This window comes from Oryctolagus cuniculus, chromosome 6 (assembly GCF_051225735.1).
Source record: "Oryctolagus cuniculus isolate XC-2025 breed Fujian yellow rabbit chromosome 6, ASM5122573v1, whole genome shotgun sequence".
Lineage (NCBI taxonomy): Eukaryota > Metazoa > Chordata > Mammalia > Lagomorpha > Leporidae > Oryctolagus > Oryctolagus cuniculus.
The window spans coordinates 115,843,658-115,867,299 of record NC_142872.1 but is presented as its reverse complement, the minus strand read 5'-3'; the positions used below and the strand labels follow the sequence as shown (position 1 = coordinate 115,867,299).

General features: G+C 41.3%; 1 protein-coding gene and 1 non-coding gene across 8 annotated transcripts in view; one reads left to right on the top strand and one right to left on the bottom strand.

Annotated features, from left to right (window-relative positions):
• Positions 1 to 13,085, bottom strand: part of DECR1 (2,4-dienoyl-CoA reductase 1) — a 51,175-nt gene extending 38,090 nt beyond the window's left edge. For 2 of the 7 annotated variants that reach the window (XM_051844622.3, XM_089335503.1), the window contains exons 1-2: positions 12,750 to 12,847; positions 11,584 to 11,740 (exon numbers count right to left, since the gene is read on the bottom strand). In XM_051844622.3, coding sequence (XP_051700582.3) covers positions 11,584 to 11,640 — 57 coding nt within the window. In that variant the 5' untranslated portion in view covers positions 11,641 to 11,740; positions 12,750 to 12,847. Of the gene's footprint in view, positions 1 to 11,583; positions 11,741 to 12,749; positions 12,848 to 12,942 lie in introns of those variants that run through there. The other 5 variants (XM_002710572.6, XM_089335504.1, XM_089335502.1 and 2 more) reach the window with 4 other exon arrangements.
• LOC127490882 (small nucleolar RNA ACA64) lies at positions 2,352 to 2,478 on the top strand. Its single transcript, XR_007919271.3, has one exon. It is a non-coding gene; the product is annotated as a small nucleolar RNA ACA64 (small nucleolar RNA).
• Positions 13,086 to 23,642: the final 10,557 nt, after the last annotated feature.

Genomic DNA, 23,642 nt, shown 5'->3' with positions numbered 1-23,642 from the left:
AATAGGTAAAATATTTAAAATAAGGGAGTGTGGGCATTGTAGTGCAGGGGGCTAAACTGCCTGGTGGGATACCCACTCCACATCCCTTACTGGATACCTGGGGTCAAGTCCTGCTTCCACTTCTGATCCAGCTTCCTGCTAATATGCACCCTGGAAGTAGCAGGTGATGACTCAAGTATTGTTGTTATGTCCCTATCACCCATGTGGAAGACCCTGGTTGATTCTGGGCTCCTGGTTCAGCCTGGCTCAGCTCTGGTTGTTGTGGCATTTGGAGAGTGAATCAGCTGACTGAAGTTCTCTCTCTTTGTCATTCTGTACTTCAAATAAATAAATAAACTTAAAAAAGGGAAAATCATCCCATTCTAAACTAAAAATATTGATATTGCCCTATTTTATATTTTATAGCATATGCCCGCAATACTTGTAAACACCACTACCAGAGCTGGTGCAGTGTCATAGTGGGCTAAGCCTCTACCTGTGGTGCTGGCATCCACTATGGGCACCGGTTCTAGTCCCAGCTATTCCTCTTCCTATTCAGCTCTCTGCTATGGCCTGGGAAAGCAGTAGAAGATGGCCTAAATGCTTGGGCCCCTACACCCACATGGGAGACCCAGAAGAAGCTCCTGGCTCTGGATTGGCCCAGCTCCAGCCATTGTGGCCATTTGGCGAGTGAACCAGCAGATGAAGGTCTCTCTGTCTCTTCCTCACTCTGTCTGTAACTCTCTCTCTCAAAGTCTTAAAAAAAAAAAAAAAAAAAAAAAAAAAAAAAAAAAAAAAAAAACAAACAAACTACTATTATCACATTTAACTATAAAAACAAACTTTAAGAGTTTAACATAATTAACAAATAGTTAACTTTCATAAAGTGGTGATCATGTACCAGAATTAGATAAACATTTAATCTTCGCAACCTAGTGAAGTCTTCAAAATGAACTATCTAGTGTTCACAATCCAGCCTTCACACTGAAATAGATACTATGTTTATCCCCATCAAACAGGAAAGGCTCACAGGACTTCAAAACATTGTGAAGGTCAAGGAGGGCATTTAGCATCTAATTAAGATGTCAGTTGGACCACCCACAGCCATGTTCTAGTGCTCCACTCCAGCTTCATGCTAATATGTACCCTGGGAGACAGCAAGTGATAGCTCAAACGGATGGGTCCCTGTCACCCATGTGTAAGACCCAGACTGTGTTCCCAGCTCCCAACTTCACCCTACCCCCTGCCCCCAGGACAATGGGCATTTGGGGGGTGAACCAACAGATCAAAGTGCACTTGCTCTGTGTCTCTGTCTCTCTGACTCTTAATAAGGTTTCTTCTTAATTATTATTTGTTAAATATTGTCAAAGTTACAGAATCAAGATTGGAAAGTATGCTAACAGGCTCTGAAGCCCTCTCCAATAACCACCTTGCATACTTCTCTCTATCTTCTTAACTCCGCTAAGTTTAGCAGTCACACCATGGAGTTTTGGGATAGTTCCCCACCAGAAACTGGTTCCAAGATTAAAACTCCAGACTCTTATCATTTGCTCCTAAAGTATTCCTGAAAACTGAATAAGCTGCCATCAGTTGGTCTTGGGTATCTAGAAATTTATCTTATGGAAATAATTAGAGATGTGGTCAATGATTTAGGAAAAGGCTGTTTATCATCTGGAAGTTGTACAAGAAGTGCATATGATATGATGTAAAGTGGAAAAAGAAACAAATAACCATAAATAAAAACAAATGCTTAGGAAAAAGCAAGGAAATAACATAGAAGATTCAATATGTTCCACTTGCCACAGCATCCTAAAGTCTTTCCTCACAGCAGTTCCTTGGGTAAATTTTAGTTTTACTCCTATTTTATGGACAGAAAATTGAAATTGAAGCACAGAAAGACCAAGCAATTCACTTTTAAAGACAACTCATAACAATTTGCAAATTTCCACACCAGTCATATTTCTTTCCACTTCCTGTTGACCATTTTCTTTTTTATCTTTTTGCCAAAGCATGATAATACAGCAACCTACAATAACCTTTCTCTACATAAATGGCAATTTGACTTGAGGCTGCAACCTGCCTTCAGAACTATTACATGAAGATGATGAATCAGGAAGTGTGCACAAGTAGGCTGGTAAAATTGTCACTACCTAATAACAATGAAAAAAGGATTCCAATTTTCCAAAGGCACTGTCATAAATTTTTACTTATTGCTGACTTGTGTACAGAATCTGATGTGGTACTTTATGAAGGATAATTGAACAAGATATTTACATACAGAACTTCCTTTTTAGTTTATTTTACAACATTTTCCTCAACATCCTAGCTGACAGAGGAAAAAATATAAAGGTAAAACTAGCACATTTGATTTCATGGGTTGAAAATCACCCCAGCTTTGGCCATGGCTATGGGTGAGATTCTGAGCCTAGAGCCACCAGGGGTCTCAGCTCACCTTCCACTGCTTCGATGTGGGGAGGTGAAACCCAGGCCTTGACAGGGGGAAAAAAAGTAGCATATTTGATAATAATTGCTAATAAGTTTCTACAATATAGTGGTACTAGATGTAGCATGGTCTTACTTATTTGAACTAATCAACACTGATTTTAAGACTCAACTTCCCCACCAAACCAGAAGAAACTACATGCTCTTTTAATTCACATTACCCTCTGACAATTCAGCACATATATGTAAATATAAATTCAAGTCATTACTTTGCCTCAAAATAAGTTGTTCATTTCAACAATAAGATGCACAGAGCTGGGGTCTGCTTTGTGGCATAGTAAGTAGTCTAAGCCTCCGCCAGAGGTGCTGGCATCCCATATTGGCGCCGGTTTAGTCCGGGCTGCTCCTCTTCCAATACAGCTCTCTGCACATGGCCTGGGAAAGCAGTAGAAGATGGCCCTGGTGCTTGGACCCCTACACCCACATGGGAGACCCAGAAGAAGCTCCTGGCTCCTGGCTTTGGATCAGCCTAGTTCTGGCTGTGGTGGCCATTTGGGGAGTGAACCAGCAGATGGAAAACCTTTCTCTCTGTCTCTCCCTCTCTCTGTAACTCTGCTTTTCAAATAAGATATATTTTTTAAAATGCACAGAGCTAACCAGACCTCACTGGATTATACTGTATTCAATGTCCTATTTCTAAATAAATAAATAAATAAATAGGCATCCTGAAATAACATTTTGGCTGTTACTTTTTGACATAAAAAGTGGATACAAAATAAGCTTTTTTTTGCCAAATCTTGTTTTACAGTTTTCCTGGAAACAAGTCTAGAAATAAGTTGTTTTTGAAAATGGAAGTAACACCTTTCAAATAACAGAACTGATTTCTCTACAGATCTTCAGCGCCCTAAAATTCTTAAAACTCTCTAAAGTCTTCCAATTTTGGCAATACAGATGTACTTTTTAGGGTTACAAGTTCTAAATCTACCCATACAAAAGTCAGCTGTCACCCACCTCTGCCTCCACACCCACAGCTCATAAACAGTATCTTCCTCCTTTCTGCACTGCTACATTATAGCAACCAAACTAAAGGGAAGGGATCATACTTGTAGATCTCAAATGGCAATTCAGAAAAGGTATTGAATTTGTCCCTTCCCTAGAGGACAACAATTTTGTTCTAGTAGAATTATACCTAAATTACTTATGTGTTTTGGGCATTCTAAAATGTTTAGAATAAATATCTAATATGGGGGATAGTTTGTGTCCTACATCAACTGTGCTTTGTTATACCTGCCTAATGTTTTTAAAATTTGAAGCAACACTTAGACATCAGGAAAATCCTCATAAAAATCAGAAGTTCAGGGTTAGCATTCGATGCAGCAGTTAAGATGCCCCTTGGGACACCTGCATCCTATAAGAGCACCTGGTTTTAGTCCCAGCTCCACTTCCAATCCAGCTTCCTGTTGATGAACACCCTGGAAGATGGCAGATGATGGCTCAAGTACTTGGGTCCTAGCCACTTTATCGAGGAGACCATGATTGCATTCCAGACTCCTGGCTTCAGCCTGGACCAGCCATAGCTATTGTAGGCATTTGGAGTGTAAACCAGCATATGAAAGATCTCTTTTCATCTCTCTCTCTCTCTCTCTCTCTCTCTCTCTCTGCCTTTCAAATAAAATGAAAATACAAAAATAAAATCTCATCTCTCAAAAATGTTGATGCCTTTCAGAGTCAAAAAGACAAAAACCAGTATCTTGACCCTGGCTTTCAAGTCACTGTAAATATGTCATCCTAACTCTATTTCCCACCAGTTCCACCAGAGAGGTAAACTCTGCACATATAAACCTTTTGACTTTCGCTAAACTTGCCAAGCTCTTCCCTCTTCTGGCCTTCACTTCTGCCTTCTCCTTAGCCTGAACCACTCATTCTTCCTCAACTTTCAAGAATCAGAAAAATCAGGCAAATGTGTCAATACTTTGAAACTTTTTAAACATGTTTAATACAATCAATGAACACATCCCTTCACCAAGGCTTCTGAGCCAGGCTGTGAGCACTCAGGAAGCCTGGAACAGTTTCTCGTTCATCACTGCAATCATGTTTCTGGCAGCAATTAAGTATTCAGTAAATGTTGGGCTTACTGAATTTCATATTGGTTGGCCAAACTCCAATTACACTGAAAAAGTACATGGATGCAGATGTACAGTCTTATTTGAATATATGGTACAAATACAGCTCTTTACCATTTGTTCTAAAAAATTAAAATAGGGGACTGGGTTGTGTTGCAGTGGGTTAAGCTAGCACTTGTGACACAGGCATCCCATATGGGAGTACTGGTTCCAGGCCTGGCTACTCCACTTCCAATATAGCTTCCTGCTAATGAACCTGCAAAAGCAGTGGAAGATAGTCAAGTAGCTAGGCCCCTGCCACCCACATGGGAGACCTGGATGGAATTCGTGGGTCTGGCTACAGCTTGGCCCAGGCCCCACATTTGTGGCCTTTTGGGAAGTAAACCAGCAGATGGAAGATCTCTGTCTATCTCTCTCTGTGTGCCTCTCTATCTGTCACTCTGCCTTCCAAATGAACAGAGCTTCCTGGCAACACCCAGCACATGCTTCAGGGTATTCACTGAAAGAGCAGAAACTCCGCTAATCCACAGAGGCATAGTCAAAGATAAAAGCCATCACAGGGGGAAAAAAAAAAATAAATAAACCAACAAGTATCTCCACAAATGCCTAAAAATAAATGCAGCAATTCAAAAAATAATAAGGAAGGCAACATGACGTCCCCAAAGGAACACGACAACATTTCATACTAGAATTTGAAAATGAAGAGATTAAAGAAATGCCAGAAACAGAATTTTAAAAATTGATCATGGGATTACGTAGAAGCAAATCCATAAACTGAAGAAATCCATATATGACATCAAAGAAAACTTTTCTCATGAAATTGAGATTTTTAAAGAGAAATCAAAATTAAATATTGGAAAGGAAGAATTCAATAGAACAAATAAAAAATGTGGTAGAAATCCTTAACAACAGACTCACTGAGGCAGAAGAAAGAATATCTGAATTAGAAGACAAGTCTCAGGAAGTTTTACAGTCAGACCAGAAAAAAAGAAATTAGAAAACTAAAAACAGTGTTGGATATTTATGGGATACTATTAAACAACCCAACATAGGGGTCTTAGGAGTTCTGGAAGGTATGAAAACAGAGAACAGATTAGAAGGCCTTTTTAGTGAAATAATTACAGAAAACTTTCTTAATTTGGAGAAAGAAAGGGACGTCCAAGTACATGAAGCACATAGAACTCCTAATAGACAGGACCAGAAAAAGATAGGTACCATGACAAATTGTAGTCAAACTCTCCATATTAAAACATAAAGAAAAGATTCTAAAATGTGTCAGATTACTTTCAGAGGACCTCCAACTACACTCAGAGCAGATTTCTCAGAAACCCTACAGGCTAGGAGAGAATGCTGAGAGTATTCCAAGTCTTAAGAGAAATAACTGTCAACCCAGAATACTGTACCCTGCAAAGCTCTCATTTATGAATGAAGGTGAAACAAAGACCTCCCATAACAAATGGAAATTTTTAAGAATTTTTCAACACTTGTCCAGCCTGACAAAAGATGCTTAAGGATGTGCTGCTGTACGCAGGAAGACAGAAATATGGTCATCATGATGAAAGAAGGTAAAGGCAGAAAATCTCTCAGTAAAAATATAAAGGAAATCCAAAGTAAACAAAAGGAATCTATATGGATAAACTGCAAGGCCAAGTCGTTCCTTATCAATAATCAGCTTGAATGATATTAGCCTCAACTCTCCAGTTACAAACTTGGCTGAATGGATTAAAAAACAAAACCCAGTTATTTGCTGTCTATAAGAAATGCAGCTCACCAACAAAGATGCATGCAGACTGAAAGTGAAAAGATGGAAAGATATTCCAGGCTAACAGAAGCCAAAAAGGAGCCAGAGTAGCCATCCTAATATCAGACAAAATAGACTATAACACAAAAACTCTTAAAAGAGACAAGGAAGGGTACTATGTAATGATTAAGGGATCAATTCAACAGGAAAATGTGACTATAATAAATGTTTATGCACCTAATTACAGGGCACCTGACTATTTAAAAGAAATACTAACAGATCTAAAGAGAGACATAGACCCCCATACAATAGTAATGGGGGACTTCAATACCTTACTTTCAGCAATGGACAGATCAGCCACACAGAAAATCAGCAAGGGAACAACAGTAAATTGACACTGTAGTCCAAATAAACCTAATGGATATCTACCGAACTTTTCATCCTACAGCTCAGTTGCAGAACACACATTCTTCTCACCAGTGCCTAGAACTTTCTCTAGGATAGACCATATGCTAGGCCATAAGGCAAGTCTCAGCAAATTAAAAAAAATCGAAATCATACCATACATCTTTTCTGACCACAATGGAGTGAAGCTAAAAATCAACAACTCAAGAATCTTTAGAACATATGCAAACACATGGAGACTGAACAACATGCTCCTGAATGAACAGTGGGTTACAAAAGAAATCAAAAGAGAAATCAAAAAACTGTTGAGGAACAGTTTTTTGTTTTCATACTACTTGTTGAACTCTTTATATATAATCTTCTGTGTATAAAGTTAATTGAAAATAGATTTTAGTAAAAAAATAAGAATGGGAATAGGAGAGGGAGGAGGCAGAACGGTGGGAGTAGGGGTGGGAGGGCAGGTACACTGGGAAGAATCACTATCCCTATGTTAAGTTGTATTTATGAAATGCATGAAGTTTGTATACCTTAAATAGAAGGTTTCTGGGGATAAAAATCCCAAACAGCTTTTTGCAAAATTTGACAGGCTTATCCTAAAATTGATATGGAAATGCAAGTGCCTCCAAACAGCCAAATATAATCAGTAAAGCTTTATCTATAACAGAAGAGACTAGAAAACAATCTATGTACATTTCCATAGGGGTCATAGCCAATGGGCACATGCATATAACAATATACTGTTAAATAAATCAATTATCTGCTAAAAGAAGAAACTAGCATTTACATGCTCTTGCTGCTGGAGCTGAATGTTAACACTGCTAGTGAAACATTGTTTATTCAATCACTCAACAAATATTTGCTGAATGTCAACAATGTGAAACATCATGTGTTAAGCAAAACCTCAGGTAAAGAAATACATATGATATGCTTCCATTCATGTGTATTTTTTCTAACTGAGGATATCTTCATGCATAAACTGAAATATGCATGGGAAGGACCCACAGGAAACTATTCATAGTAGCAACCTCTTGGAAGAGGGACTTACTACATTATCACTGCACATGCTTTCATACAGCTTGAATGTTCAACATGTGCATAAATTAGTATTTCATTAAAGACACTTAATAAATAATTAAATCACATATTGATGTATTTAGTGCAGGAAAGATGTAGAGCAAAACAACCTTACAGCAAGGAGAAAATGGCATAGAACTGATTTCATGATAAAGGCTTATATCTTACTTAAAGTGTAAATATTCTGTATCTGACATTTACATGAGAGCATACTGATAAATATCATTTCCCTATATTTTGGAGTTTGTTAGTATCCACCACTTTATGTCAAATTAATATTTTTGATCAAATTTACTCCAACTTAAATTCACATAAGAACTTTGCATAATGAGCTTTAACTGGAAAATAAAAATATTAACTTGTCAAACATAGGACATCATATTTTTTGAAAACTAAGTATGAAAAATTACATACTTTAATTCCAAAAGCACATCACGTATTCCTAACCATAATGACCCTTCCATAACTGCTCCCTAACTTATTTTGTCCAGTTACTAGAAGGTACATGTCTGTGCCATGCATGTATTCTTTTCCATGTCCAGACCATGGCTATTTCAGTGTGGTGTATGTGGTTTTTAGCTGGAGGCATCTGGTGGATGCTCTATTGGGTGTCCCAGTGCAGATAAGTACAGTTTTGTACAATGAAGGATTGTGTCATCCCAAATACCAACAGTGACACTGCAAATTTTAAAAATACTCAAGTGCTCAAATTCTACTCCACACATGGCTTGCCATAGGCCGTTAAGTTCACACTCGATGCTTCTGTGTATTGCTTGAGCATATCTAGCTGCTCCTGAACTTAAAGCAGGACACTGCATGGAGGCCATGGATATTCTGAGCTTTCGCAGAGCACAGATCTCGTTGCCACAGCAACTTGAAGGTAAGGCTGAGCAAATATAAAAGAAAAGTGCCTAGCCGGACTCTAAGCTCCAATAGCTAAGCTGAATTATACAATCGCCAGTAGCAAAACAGAAATTATACTTTTGAGCAACAATACATCTTATATCAGTGAATATGAGCCCTTGAAAAAGTAGCTGCTCTGTGCTACAGAGTGTAGTTCTCATTTTTATTACAGCTCTTATCCGCAGGTTAAAAGCCAGATATTTCCCCAATACTATACAATGAAGGGAGACAACATCAGACACAAATTAGGAGGCAGCTTGAAATTTTCAACTGCGATCTTCAATCTGCCCACCTCCCACTTAAGCCACATCTATTTTAATCCTCTGCTTTATTAGGCAAGACTAATGGGACTAACTTTCGTGAACAAAAAAATCAGACCCTCTGCTCTTGCAAAGGGCTTTGATTCAAGGTTTTGCTTACATGAAAAAGTATTAGAGATAAACATGACATCATGACTGGGTACAGAGTGTAGTCATTTATTCATTTTCAGCAAGTTTTCATTGATCATTACTCTGCCCCCAAGCAGGCATCACTCTAGACAACAGTAAGGCAGCAGCAAACAGAATAGATGTCATTTTCTACCTTCCATGAGACTAACTTAAGGAGCACAAGGCATAAACAAAAGGAGTGAAATATACGGTACAAAATGATATGTAGGATCGGGGGAAATAGGGCATAGCAGAGAGGCAGAAGTTGCTAATTTGAATAAGGTGGCCAGCAACGACCTCAGTGAGATGGTGACATGTAAGCAAAGACCTGAAAGAGGAGAAGGATGAGTCACACGGTCTTAGGCCCAGGGAAGAGTAGAGCAAAGGCTCTAGAGGAACATGCCAAGTAGGTGGGGTAATTGGGCAGGAGGGCAGTGTGGCCAGTGTAGGAGGGAGAGAGGCAGGAGAGGTCAGTGAGGTAGAGGGGACTGGCTCATATGAGCCGAGTGAGCCAATTTGCAGTTACGCATTTATTCTGAGTGGGAAACACTGCCCAAGTGTAGAGTAGAAGACTGACATAATCTGCCCACGTGTTTACAGGACTGTTCCAGCTGCGACATTGCAAAGCAGTGGCAAGGTTGAAAGCTGGGAGACCAGTTCTGACACTAGGACAGCAGACTACTCACAAGATGATGATGGCTTAGGCCAGCAAGCTAATAACATCAGAAGTGATAGGAAGTTAGCAAATCCAACTGCTTGCAAGTGCCAGGCCCCCAAAAGACAGAAACTCATGTATCACTCCTCTGTCTCACAACGCTTGGTCTGATCCCATCTTGCATCAGGCCCAGCCTCTTCACACTTTGACCTATTTCACCAAAAGCAGATAAACAGATCTCCTTTTACTGAGATCATGGTCGTTCAGCTGAAAGTGTTTCACCTCTGTCACCTTCACCTCACTTCCACTGTTACTATAGCACTGCCTTGGTATTTCAGAAAAAGTTAGATTAACTGTCAGCTCCAAAGAGGAAATGGAGACTTGTATGACAGCAGACAGTCCTCTGAGAGATAGTGAGGGCAAGAGCAATAAAAGGAGGGGACATTTAATATATTGACCAGCACCAGCTAGAAGTAATAAGTCGAGAGGAGCTGAAGATGACTGAGCTTTCTAGTTCACATGGCTGAGTGCAGTGATGCTCTAACAGAAATGACTGGGTAGACATGAAAAGACCCCAAGTAGAGGATTGATGCTAGCAGGTTCTGCGCTAGAATTCCTGCTTCTGGGATATCTGTGGAATATTCAGGTGAAGATATCTAAGCTGCAGTAGGGAATACAGTTTTGAAGCAGGATCCTCCAACAGCACCCGGGAGCTCTGGAAGTTCCGATTCTTCAGCTCCACACAGCACATCAAGTCTTCACCATCTGCTTCTTGTCCATCTCTCCTACCTCATTTCCCTTGAAACTCAAACTCAGAAAAACAAGGTACTCGGGATTTCCCGAACACAAAGGGTTTCCTCCAACCTTACGCTTAAGCAAATTGCTCCCCACCATCACCCAACCCCAGCTCTAAGCACTCTGCCACCTTCCCCAACACTCAGGGAGAATGAACATTCTCTCCTCCACCTCTCTACCTGAATTATCTGGAAACCAGTGTAGGAGTCTCAGAGTCCACTAACACTCCAGGACTGACTTCACTCTCTCCACTCCTTCCTCCAGCTCCCTCTTCCATGTCCTCTCTCTCTCAGACACATTGTCCTCAAGCCAGAGGCAAACAACAAACAAAAACACATGGGTTCTGGGCCTCAGCATTGAACACTCAAACCATCAACTCCAGTTCCTATCACTCCTCAACAGCTCCAGTGCTGCCCTTGGTTCAGACCCTCATCACTTTTGTTTTCTCTTGCGCAGACTGTAACTCACATCTTACCTTATGCTGCTACTTTCCTGCTCAAAATTCTGACTCACCCCTATGATTCAAGACCGAACACCATGGCTGCCTAATCTATCATGTGAAAAAAGTGTGTTAGCAGTTGGCAGATTAAGTCTTCTACCTGACCAAAGAAATTTTGCCTTTGGGTTTAGTGTGTTAAGATTTTCAAACTTGGCCGGCGCCGCAGCTCACTAGGCTAATCCTCCGCCTAGCGGCACCGGCACACGGGTTCTAGTCCCGGTCGGGGCGCCAGATTCTGTCCCGGTTGCCCCTTTTCCAGGCCAGCTCTCTGCTGTGGCCAGGGAGTGCAGTGGAGGATGGCCCAAGTGCTTGGGCCCTGCACCCCATGGGAGACCAGGAAAAGCACCTGGCTCCTGGCTCCTGCCATCGGATCAGCGCGGTGTGCCGGCCGCAGCGCGCCGGCCGCGGCGGCCATTGGAGGGTGAACCAATGGCAAAGGAAGACCTTTCTCTCTGTCTCTCTCTCTCACTATCCACTCTGCCTGTAAAAAAAAAAAAAAAAAAAAAAAAAAAAAAAAAAAAAAAGATTTTCAAACTTACCGGGTTGGTGTTGTGGTGCAATAGGCTAAGCCTCTGCCTGCAGTGCAGGCGTCCCATATGGGCGCTGGTTCCTATCCTAGCTGCACCACTCCTTATCCAGCTCTCTGCTATGGCCTGAGAGCAGCAGAAGATGGCCCAAGTGCTTGGGCCCCTGCACCTGCAAGGGAGACCCGGAGGAAGCTCCTGGCTCCTGGTGTCAGATCGGCCCAGCTTAGGCGGTTGTGGTCATTTAGGGGAATGAACCAGCAGATGGAAGTCCTTTCTCTCTGTCTCTCCTTCTCTCTCTCTCTCTCTGTAACTACCTCTCAAAGAAATAAATCTTTTAAAAACTTTCTCATGAATTTAAAAAAAGATTTTTAAATTTAATGGGACACGGGGCTGTCTTGGATAGCACTGCTTTCCTTTTGTTTTATTTCTCTGCCCCTCTCTCCAGCTGTCTTCACTAGTATATTTTATGTGTATAATGGTCCCTGGAAAGACAGGTCCACAAAACAAAACAAGGGCATACAGGGAGAGGTGGAGGCTATCTGGGAAGGGGACCCTGTAGACAGCTCAGGTTTTCTTTTTCGTTTGCTTTTGCCTTTATGCTAAAATTTTTAATTCCGTGATCCGTCTTCATGCTTAACCCATAGGCGGATTTTCAGATAAAGCAAACGACCTCTTTGGAACCTGCTCCCCGACCCCGTACTTTGTCCACTCCACTTTCTACACTATCAGTGCACAACTTTGAAACTTGCAAGAATGTGAAAACTTGGAAGCCGCGCCCTCCTTTGTCCCCTCTTCACATACCACAGCTTTTATCTGATGGTGGAATAGGACCCCAGCCCCGCTCTCTCAGCCCGCCTGGCCTCGAGCGCCAGGGACGCCCCTTCCCCTCTCCTCGGGCTTCCAGGCGCCCTGTCACCTCCGCTTCCGCCTCCCTGCGCCCCGGGACACCCCGTCCGCTCTTCCAGAGTCTCCAGATTCCCCGTCTCCGCTCCCCACGGCCCGGGGTAGCCCCGTCCCCTCTCCTCCAGCTGCGGGACGCCCTGTGCTCTCTGCTCGGTCTCCCCGCCCTGGGACCCCAGCCCTCGTTCCGCGCACCCCCGGACACCGCCGCCAGGGTCAGCAGGGCAAGGCGCTCGCGGGGAGCGAGCTGCGCCCCCTGGCCCTCCGCGCTGCCTTACCCGCCGAGGACCGAGGCCACAGGGCAGCCAGGACTCCCCAGCAGAGACAACCAGGCGCAAGGAGACCATGTTTCCCTCAGACCTGAGGCCGGAAAGCCGCACGCTCAGGGGGCGGGCCAGAAAAAGCAAAGTTCCGGGAGCTGGGCAGGGACTAGAGACCCATGGTCTGGGGTCTTGCCCACACGGAGCTAACCTGGAGGGGGCCTGCCCGCACCCCTCAGCCCCTCAGCTCAGCTGCCTTGTTCCTTTTCCGGCTCTCCAGGGCCCAGGATGATTTGTGGGGCGGGGAATGGTGATTGGGCGCTCCTGTGTGGGTGCAGGGACTCCTGCGGCATCTAAGGGCCCGAGGACCTCAGAAACGCAGGACATCCACGCTGCCCACCAGGGCTGATATCTCTTTGAGTCTTTATTTCTTAAGTGCGTGTTGCAGTTCGTGTAGCGTTCAGTCACCCATTATCAGCATAATAATATCCTGGGTCAGAACCTCAGCCTCACTTTTCCTGAGGCGAAGCTTCTCAAAGCTCTGGGGCAGTCCCCTGGAGTCGCGGACTTGTCCAGGACACACTGCCCCCTGTCGCGGGGCTCCCGCTCCAGCGCTGGCCTTGCAAAGGAGGGAGCCATTCAGGCATTAAAAGCGAATGTTAGCCGTTGACACGCTGCGGAAGCTCAGATCACGTTTCCTACCTGACTTGTCAAATGTGAATGCTCAGCTCTAACTCAGGATTATTGTGAAGACAGAAGAAAATGTGTGTGAAGCCCAAGCTTGAGCTGATAGTAGTGACACCGAGAGTTTACAATGTGTCTGGTATTTTCCAGGTGCTGGCAAAGGGAGGAAAAAAAAAAAAAAAAAGCACTCCCTGACATTCAGAACCTCGCCTGGAGCTCACAAGGGCCCCGTATTAATCTCCTGTCAGACATAAACTGTCTTAGAATACCTAACTCTGACAAGGTTACTCAGCCTCACAATAAGGTAAGACAAAACAAGTCAGCTTGATCAGTTTGTCTAAGCACAGAGAAAAACAAGCTCACAGTGTTGCACGTAAAATACTAAATGTTCCTGACTCTCAGCCAAAATGAGTTACTACCAATTCTTGACTAATTTCTTCTTCAACCACATGGTAGTGTCTCTTCACTATGGATACAATTTATTGAGATTCTGGATCCTAGAATTGCCTGCACTGATGTCCTAAACAGCACTCTGGCCTCAGAATCAGCCCTTAAGGCATTCGGATCTGGCTGAAAAGCCCATGAGAGTATTTCAGGCATGGAAAGCCAAGACACTCTGGAAAAAGAAAAAAAAAATCTAAATGAAAGAGCTCTGTGAGTGAGATCCCAGCAGAAAGAACGGGCCATCACAGAAGGAGATTCCTTTCTCTGAAGGGAGGAGAGAACTTCCACTTTGACCACGGCCTTGTCTAAATAAGATCGGAGTTGGTGAACTCAAGAGGCTTCCATAGCCTTGACAGCTCATGACAAGAGCCTCAGGTGATTACTGATGCCATAAATAAGAGTGTCAATTGTTAAATCAACAACAGGAGTCACTGTGCACTTACTCCCCATGTAAGATCTCTGTCCTTAATGTGTTGTACTATGTGAATTAATGGATAACTAGTACTCAAGCAGTACTTTACACTTTGTGTTTCTGTGGGTGGGTGCAAACTGTTGAAATCTTTACTTATTATATACTAAATTGATCTTCTGTATATAAAGAGAATTGAAAATGAATCTTGATGTGAATGGGATGGGAGAGGGAGTGGGAGATGGGATGGTTGCGGGTGGGAGGGAGGTTATCGGGGGAAAAACCACTGTAATCCAAAAGCTGTACTTTGGAAATTTATATTTATTAAATATAAGTTTAAAAAAAAGAATTGTATCCATCAAAAAAAGTATATACTAAGTTGATCTTCTGTATGTAAAGATAATTGAAAATGAATCTTGATGATTCATTTCATCTTGAATGGGATGGGAGAGGGAGTGGGAGATGGGATGGTGTGGGTGGGAGGGAAGTTATAGGGGGAAAAGCTGCTTTATTCCAAAAGTTGTACTTTGGAAATTTATATTTATTAAATAAAAGTTGAAAAAAATGCAAAAAAAAAATTGCCTGTACTTTCCGACAGCACCCAGTCTAGAGTGAGTGGTCTTCCTCAGACCCTCCCCCAAATCCTCTGATAAGTTATTTCTGACACCCTCCTCCTGTGAGACATACTAGGTTTTCAAGCCAGCAAGGAGGATTTCTCACTGCAAAAAAAGGTCCAGTCTGTCTTTTAAGGATAATCTTCTAACACAGTGAGACCTAAACCAGAATAATCCTCATTTCCTTTTGATTAACTAAACATTAACTGATTTGGGCACTTAATTATATCTGAACAATCCCTTCCCTTTTGCCACTTTCTGTTGACTAGAAGCAAGTCACAGTTTCCATGCAGGCTTAAGGATGGGGGACTACTCAATACCAGGGAGTTAGTGGGGAATCTTAGAATTCTGCCTGCCATAACCACAATGTTACACAGTGGAAGGGAAAGAGGTAGCAAAAGTTTTAGGTAGAGCTACAGTCTACCACCAAACCCCTAAACAGTGCCTTGAATGCAAATGTGAGATGCTCTCTGTTCAATCTCCTGACCTCCCTTCTTAGCAAAACGTGTCTTTGCCATGCCTTATGATAGAAAATCAACTGTTTGGTAGAAACAACTCACTGAATTGAGGGAGTGGTGCTGTTGGTCCTACATGGTTCTAATCACCAGACCCATGAGGTCATTTTCTTCTCCAGTAGATAGAATCTTGGTGCCATCCAAGTTTAGTGGTATGTGAAGCATCTTGATGGTCAGTATTGTCTCCAATCACTTCTTTGTGAGAATTCCAGTTATGGGGCAGAAAATAACTACCACCCGCATGTAGCCTCCAGACTGACAGAAGCCCAACTTTGCCATCTTAAAAAGTCTCTAAAGTGTGCAGAATCACGAACCACAAACATCACCAACCAACCAGGAACCCAGACACGATGCTGAAAACAAATATCTCATGCCAATGCCAACTCATAAGGGCCTTCCTACCTAGTTCTTTGGGGGAGCCTGGGAATTAAGTGATAGCCCAGCTCCTTGCCCTGCACTCTACAATAAATACCTCCTTTAACCACTCTGATGTCAGCGATTGGCTTTCTGTGTGTAGGCAAGTGAATCCAGTTTTGGGGGACTTATAGCAAAGTCCTCTAGACAGTTTTTGGGGTTGTTCCATATCACTGTCAGAATGGAATAGCTGAATAATTTGAGGGATCTTCAAAAAGTTCATGAACATGTATATTATGAAAAAGTTATGCATGGATTTCCAGGGTTTGCACACAAATAAACGTTTTAGTGCCATGTTCCTATAAGCTTTTTGCAGTATCCTCATCCATTTAGTCAGGTTGACCCCTGGCCACCCAGCTTGATTGTTAATTCTCAAGCTTAGTTCAGAAACTGACGAGTAAGACTTCAAGGAATAAGCACATAAGGAAAATACAACTACTCTAAGTGGAAATCAGAGTATATGAATCTAGAATGTAAAAATAAATCATAACAAATTATAAATTTCAAAAAATTCACAGTACTTCAAGTTGTACATGAAAAAAGGATGGTAACATGATTGCCCAAATGCCAAATAAACGTTGTTTATAATTTTCTCTTACATTTTTTGGCTGCATCATCTTTGGTCACACAAAACTGGTATGATATATTCATAATAGTAAATACTTTGTTGAATATTGCTGGCAAGGCAAGCCACTACTTTGGCTAAGCATCTGTTAAATCATATCCTCTGCTTATAGCTTTATGTAATTTGATACTATCTTCTTGCTCTGTACACTTCAAACAATTCAAACTTTACTTCTCTTCCAATCCATATGCTTCCAGAACTGGGCACCACAGGATGCATCCATATTTCAGTTCATCCTCAGGCCCTGCATATTTGAGGAGACTTCAAAATTTTGTGGAAAGTGGAATTAAAAGATGAATTCATTTTTGAAGCAAAAAAAGTTTAAAGTCCACACATAGTTTTATAATAAAACACACTTTCCATGGACTTTTTAAAGACCCCCTCATACCTATTGATAGGAACTCCAAGGGCCCCAGGAAAGGAAAGAAAAAAATATGATGTAACTCTCTAGGCCTCCTGAGGGAAGAGGAGATAGGAAATGGAGGAAATATATACCATGTAATCTTCAATGCTGAGTCTGCCTAATGGATCTGATTGAGCACTCTGCACACTTCCATGCAAACAGGATACTCCAATGCCAGTTCCCTGATTGGTTGATGTAACATGCATTTTCAGTTCCCTGATTGGTTGCTATTCTGGCCTCCTGACTGTTGAAGGTTATCCCTGCCTTCTGATTGGTTGTTACTCTGTCCCTCCTCTTGACTGTTTAAATCTGTACTCACTTTTCAGAAGGGGGCCAATAAGAGACAGTCATTTTGTGTATAAAAGACCTAGCACCGGCAAGCTTCTTTGGCAATTCCTCCCTTAGAGTCCCCGTCCTGACTGCTGTGGCAGGAGGTTTCTAGCTTTCAATAAATCTTTTCTCACTGTCCCTGTCTGCATGGAAATTCTTTGATGTAAAACAAGAACAGAGATCACATTCATAGTCCCAAAAACAGTATTACAGCATTGGCAGAAAGGATATTCCAGGAAGATGATCTTATAGCAGGACAACTAGTATTGATGTAACTCTACCAACACAAGTATTCTCAGTTAATCTTAGTTAAATCTGTCTCTAAACTAACTTCCTTTTAGCAGCAGCCAAAACTCCAAGATTATCTAATGTGAAAAGTTTGAAGAACAGAAATAGAAACGGAAGATGATATTCAATGTATCTTATTGTTAATATATCTTACCTTTCAAATTTTAATGAAAAATAGATGCCATGGAACCTCAGAAGGACCAGATAAGTAAAGGGGCTTGAAGTTCACCAGCTTTAGGTAAATCTACCCCCTGTTCTTGCAATTCATGTTCACAGAGTATAGCTCTTATTGTGATCACAATTTCACTTCTCTGCTGTGTGTTAGAAGTGGATGTTGAGGGGCTGGCATTATAGCATAGCAGGGAAGGCTGCCACCTGTGACATCAGCATCCCTTATGGGCACCGGTTCATATCTCAGCTGCTCCACTTCCAATCCAAGTTCCTGCTAATGCTCCTGGGAAAGCAGCTGAATATGGCCCAAGCCCTTGGGCCCCTACACCCATGTGGGAGACCTGTAAAGATGTGTGGGCTCCTGGCTTCAGCTTGGCCCAGCCCTGGCTATTACAGCCATTTGGGGAGTGAACCAGTGGATGGAAAATTCTCTCTCCCTCCCTCCCTCTCTCCCCTCCCCCCTTTCTGTGAAACTCTGCCTTTCAAACAAATAAATCTGAAAAAAAAAGTGTATGCTGGAAGGAATGGTGGCTGTTGTTTTCATTTACAATGCTTCTATCCCCCCGTCCAGCATAATACCCAGTACATATTGAGCCTTCAACAAACGTATGTCAAATGAATAAATACTAAGACTACTGCTATTTCTAAAGAACTATAAAATGCCATGAAGCCAAATGAGAGGAAAATTTGTTGCACTGATAAGAGCTACTAAGGGAGCCGGCGGCACCGTGGCTCAATAGGCTAATCCTCCACCTTGCGGCGCCAGCACACTGGGTTCTAGTCCCGGTCAGGGCGCCGGATTCTGTCCTGGTTGCCCCTCTTCCAGACCAGCTCTCTGCTGTGGCCCGGGAGTGCAGTGGAGGATGGCCCAAGTACTTGGGCCCTGCACTTCTCCATGGGAGACCAGGAGAAGCACCTGGCTCCTGCCATCGGATCAGCGCGGTGCGCCGGCTGCAGTGGCCATTGGAGGGTAAACCAACAGCAAAAAGGAAGACCTTTCTCTCTCTCTCTCTCTCACTGTCCACTCTGCCTGTCAAAAAAAAAAAAAAAGAGAGAGAACTACTAAGGAACAGAATAGGAGCATGAAAGAAGACTATTTCAAATGTAATGAATTCCTTTAAATACAAAGGAGTCACAGTGCCTGCTTCAGTGCCTGAGGGTGTATTACTAGGAAAGGAAATTTTGTCAGTTATCTTCTTTGTCTCAGAGTGTGTTAGGTATCCATTGTACATGTTTCACTAACCCTCACAAGCATGTATGAGGTTTATAATACTATTTTTGACATTTGAGAAACTGAGGAGCAGAGCAGCTAAGCAAACTGCTTAGCTAATGGAATCAGATGGTTTCCGAGCCCAGCCCTGCCTGTATGTAAGGCCTATGTTATCAACCACTGAATGTTACCCTTGGCTAGGAGAAAAGACTTAGTCGTCAGACTTCTGGGATTCAAACTGAGCAACATGTGTAATGATCGTTAAGTTATAAACTGTCTTTCTGATTTCCTCATCTGTGAAATACAGATATTAATAATGCATAACTCTGGGTGGGTATTCTGGTATAGCAGGTTAAACCACCACTTGGGATACCAGGATCCCATACCAAAGTACTAGTTCAAATCCCAGCTATTCCACTTCCAATCCAACTTGCTGCTAATGCACCTAGGAAAGCAATGGAAGATTCCTCAAGTAATTTGGTCCCTGCCACCCAATGTGGGAAATGCAGATGGAGTGCCTGGCTCCTGGCTTTAGTCTTGTCCAGCCCTGGCTGCCAAGGGCATTTGGGTAGTGACTAAGTAGATAGAGCATCTCTTTTACTCCCTCTCTTTTTCTCTCTCTCCCTTCCTGCCATCACTCTACTTTTCAAATAAACAATTAACCTTTAACAAAAAAGAATATAGACCTCATAAAGTTCTACCCAGGTTTAAGTAAGATCATTTATTCAAATCAGGAAGCTTAAAAAGAAAAGTTAATCTGAAGGTAGAATAATGATCACTAGAGACTGGAAAGGATATGGGGCTGGCGGAAAGATGGAGCCTGGATAATGCATTCCAAAGTACAGTTACATGAAAAGAGTACACTCTGGTGTTCTACAGCACAGTGAGGTGACCAGAATTCATAACAAACTATTATATATTTTATAGATAACTAGAGGAGAAGAGCACAAAGTTTCTGACCAAAAGTATTAAAAAGGAGATGAAATGCTAATTACTATGATTTGATCAGTACATATCATGTACACATATTGAAATACTACATTGTACCACTGAAATATGTTCAATTATTATGTTAATAAGAATGTTAAGAGAATGTTCAAAAAATGGAAATGCTAAGGACCCTGATTTGGTCATTATGCATTGGATACAATGTATTGAAGCATAACACTGCCCCAGAAAAGTATATAATAAAAATAATGCACTTAGAAGAGGGCCTAGCACATAAAGAGCTAGTAAGCACTCACTGCTGTCATGCACATAGAGAATGGTCAATTGTTAACCCAGAGGCAGAGAATAGCCCCTGACACCAACTACATGATTTTTTTTCTCATGGATCCACAAGTTATAACTATCAAGCAAGTTTGATAAGATTATCCAGAAAATAAACTACCCAAGGGGGAAAAAAGCGAACGAAACCCATAAAATGCCTTGATCAAGGCATTATTGCCAAGAAATCACTGTTAGTGTTGCTTAAATTTTTTTAAGAGAATGTTAAAAAAAATGTGATATATGGTGTCCGAATCAGTTTTACAAGGTTGAACTTCAACAAAATTAATGTTTACCATGTCTGGCTCAGGGGAAGTGATTTAAGAGGGTGATCACAACTTGGCAATGTAAGGGTAGATAAAGGAAGAGGGAGTTCCCCCACCCGCACTTCCTATTCTGAGAGTATTTACAGTCTGTGCCCCAAGTCTAGGAGTTCTGTATCTGCAGAGGCAGCCAACCACAGATAGAAAACACTGAAAAAAATTGCATGTCTCCACTGAGCATATAAAGTCTTTATTTCCTTGTCATAATTCTCTAAACAATATAGTTTAAAACTATTTTCATGGCATTTACTTTGCAATATATACTTTAAGTAATCTAGTGATGTTTTAAATGATGGAAGATGGAAGGATGTGCACTGCTTATATGCAAATGATGCCCCATTTTATATAAGGGACTTGAGCATCTAAGGATTTTGGTATTCACAGGGTGTCCTGGAGCCAATCTCCAATGAATACTGAACTTCAATTTTTTTTAAGATATTGTATATTACAAACTTTGCCATTGTAAATCCTTTCATTGCTTCTGAAATGTATGTTAATCTTTTTTGAAAAGGCCAACTAAGCTTCTTGCAGGCTTTACAACTAGCAATGTCTTTCAAAGCATCCCTTTGAAATGTAGCCATCCCTAGCTCTCATTTCTGTGGGAGAGCAGGAGCCTAACTGCTGGCTGCCACCTGACTGCAACTTGCAAACTTACCTCCTGTCATAAAGATATGACAAGTTTATTTTTCCTTTAGATCAAACCAATTAACTATCACAGATGGCCATCCCTATTTCTAAGTGAAAATGGGATGAACTGTGTGTGACAAGTGTTGCTATGAAGCACTTGGGAATGCAGGTTGTTTATCACGAGAGCGTGTGTGCATGTGTGTGTATCCATATATGGCTATACAAAAGGTGGAGATTTATTTCTCTTTCTGCAAACTCTTTAGATTATGGTTTAATAATTATTCAATAATAAAACTATTTCCTTTGTATAAAGGCCTTCTGGAGTGGCAGGTTTTGTTTTTAATTCTATTGCTCCAACAACAGTGAATTTAAGGCAAATTCATGGATGCTAGCCTCAAGAAACATATTGACCCCAGCCTGGACTGCTGAGTAATAAAGAACCATGCCTTCCAGAAATGGCCAGAGGGTTGCTGAGCATTGTGTTGGAAAGGAAATAGAGGTACTGGAAGATTTTTGGCTGTTTTTTTTTTTTTTTCACTGCTAAAGAATATCAGTAACACACATCTGAAAGGGGCAGTTATGCTTACTTCTAGCGGGAAGTCTCAGACATGTGACTGGTGCATCCTTAAAAGTACAAATCAGAGTGTGAAAAGGGAGCTACAGTTGGCTATGTTCCTCCCTCTGGCCTCTGGTCCGGTATTCACTCCCATGTTGACACATCACAGGGATTGTTCAAGTGTAGTTCTCCTAAGACCTGGTCAAGTTTAGGAATGAAGGGATTCAAAGACAGCTTCACTGGCTGATAATTTTGCTATTGTCACCACTATGCTATAAATGCACTTTCTGCTAGTGGACAAAATATTCTCATCATCCTTATTTAACTAATTCATAAAATCAGGGGGTGTTTAGACTTGTGTTGTGGCACAATGGGTTAAGCCATTGCCTGCAGTGTTGGCATCCCATATAAGCACAGATTCTAGCCCAGGCTGTTCTGCTTCTGATTCAGCTCCCTACTAGTATGCCTGGGAAGGCTACAGAAGGCCCAAGTACTTGGGCCCCTGTCACTCATGTGTGAGATCCAAATGGAGATCCAGCCTCCTGGCTTGGGCCTGGCCCAGCCCTAGCTGTTGTGGCCACTTACATAGTAAACCAGTGGATGGAAGCTCTCTCTCTTTCTCTGTAACTCTGCCTTTCAAATAAATAAATAAAATCTTTAAAAAGAATTAGAGGGTGTTAGTGTAAATTATTTCTAACATCACTTGTAGGTCTAAGAATCTGTGATTTTAAAAATAAACTATATTTGGCAGAATTGTTATAAGCCACCTGGCTTGGTACAAAAGAGGTCATTGTGAAATGCTGTTAAGATAAAATAGCTGATAGATAGGTCTTTTTAAAAGAATGTTAGTGCTTATGTATCTCTGGCATTTTAATGCTTCATCTAATATACACATTTTAGATGATTACTAACCTTCAGATTTTCAAAGTGTTTTGCAATCATTAATGGGCTTCTTGAATGACTACCATAAGGAAGTCTTACCCATGATCCCATTAACAAAGCTTATTCATCATTATTCTCTAAAGTCAAGTCCTATATCAGCAATTTGGGGTCCAACATTCTTTTATCTTTAAATTAAAAAAAAGTATCACCAGTCTATTTGATTCAAATAATCCACTGATGCTTCAATTAAATCTGATTATACACAGATTAACCATATAGATACATCATGTATTTCCATATAAAGAATAAACAAGTGAGATATATAGATGTTAAATTATTCTAGTAAAATATAAAATGACTTAAGTAAAATCATTGTAGTAAAGTAGAATTAGGGTTGAAATACAAAAATAGAATTCATTCTTACAATTATCAGATCATCTTCACGATGATAAAGATACCCTTTGAGTCAACACTTGTTCTCCACATGCTCCTGACTCCCCTGGACCCTACAGATATTCACTGTTCCAATATAATTAACAGCTGGAATGAGAGGGGTAAGAAGTGCAATGAGTAAAGTCAACAAACAATTATGTGTCTGCCATGCCTCCACCACTACAGTATATTAGTGATACAAGAGTGATGTAGACAACAGGAACACAAAAAATAACTTAGCAACTGCTCCTGCCCTCATGGAATTAAAAAGAAATGAAAATTTGCTTAACACTTACCATGAGTGAGTATTATCTCATCCAAGCCTATCATTAAGCCTGCAAGGTAGCCATTAGTTATAGATGAGATAGAGATACTTTGTTGGCCATTCCTTGTGTAGTCTTAAAACAATAAAGTTGAAATCTTTACTTAGTATAGAGTTGGTCTTCTGCATATAAAGTTAATTAAAGATGAATCTTAATGAAGAATGGGATGGGAGAGGGAATAGGAGGTGGGACAAGAGGAGGGGTGAGAAGGTGGTATGAGGGTAAGAACCACTATATTCCTAAAACTATACCTATGAAATTTATATTCATTAAATAAAAGATTTTTTTAAAAATCTATACTTTAGCTTAAATTTAAGAGTTAGGAGCCAGTGTTGTGACACAGCTGATTAAGCTTTCACCAGTGACACCAGCATCCCATATGACATGTTCAAGTC